Raw genomic sequence first — 448 nt, forward strand, 5'->3', positions numbered from 1 at the left:
TCGTCACCAGACACCACAACGACACTGGCTGCACACGGAGGGAGGTGCCAATAACTCATTTCAGCCTCCTGGGCAGAGAGGAATACGACGGACCGGCCCCTTGCAAAGCGGCCCTGCCCACCTTTAGAAATAAATGAGGTCACAGAAGACACAGCGCTTCGGCCACCATCCATCTCAGCCTCCTGGAGAGGTGGTGCACCCAGTGACCCGCTGGTCATCGGACGTTCGTCGCCCGGCATAGCGAAAATGCTGGCGGCACGGGATGCAACACTGCGGCCACCGTCCATCTCAGCCTCCTGGAGAGGTGGTGCACCCAGTGACCCGCTGGTCATCGGACGTTCGTCACCCGGCATAGCGAAAATGCTGGCGGCACGGGATGCAACACTGCGGCCACCGTCCATCTCAGCCTCCTGGAGAGTCGGTGCACCCAGTGACCTGCTGGTCATCG

General features: G+C 61.4%; 1 protein-coding gene across 1 annotated transcript; it reads right to left on the reverse strand.

Annotated features, from left to right (window-relative positions):
• On the reverse strand, positions 1 to 446 carry DQ04_10831000 (hypothetical protein; the record flags this gene model as incomplete). The annotated part of the gene is made up of 1 exon (XM_009316373.1): positions 1 to 446. A coding segment is annotated over one exon (446 nt), but the record flags the coding sequence as incomplete, so codon positions are not given.
• Between the last annotated feature and the right edge of the window lie 2 nt (positions 447 to 448).

Source organism: Trypanosoma grayi (assembly GCF_000691245.1).
Source record: "Trypanosoma grayi strain ANR4 Tgr_1083_V1, whole genome shotgun sequence".
NCBI classification, from domain to species: domain Eukaryota; phylum Euglenozoa; class Kinetoplastea; order Trypanosomatida; family Trypanosomatidae; genus Trypanosoma; species Trypanosoma grayi.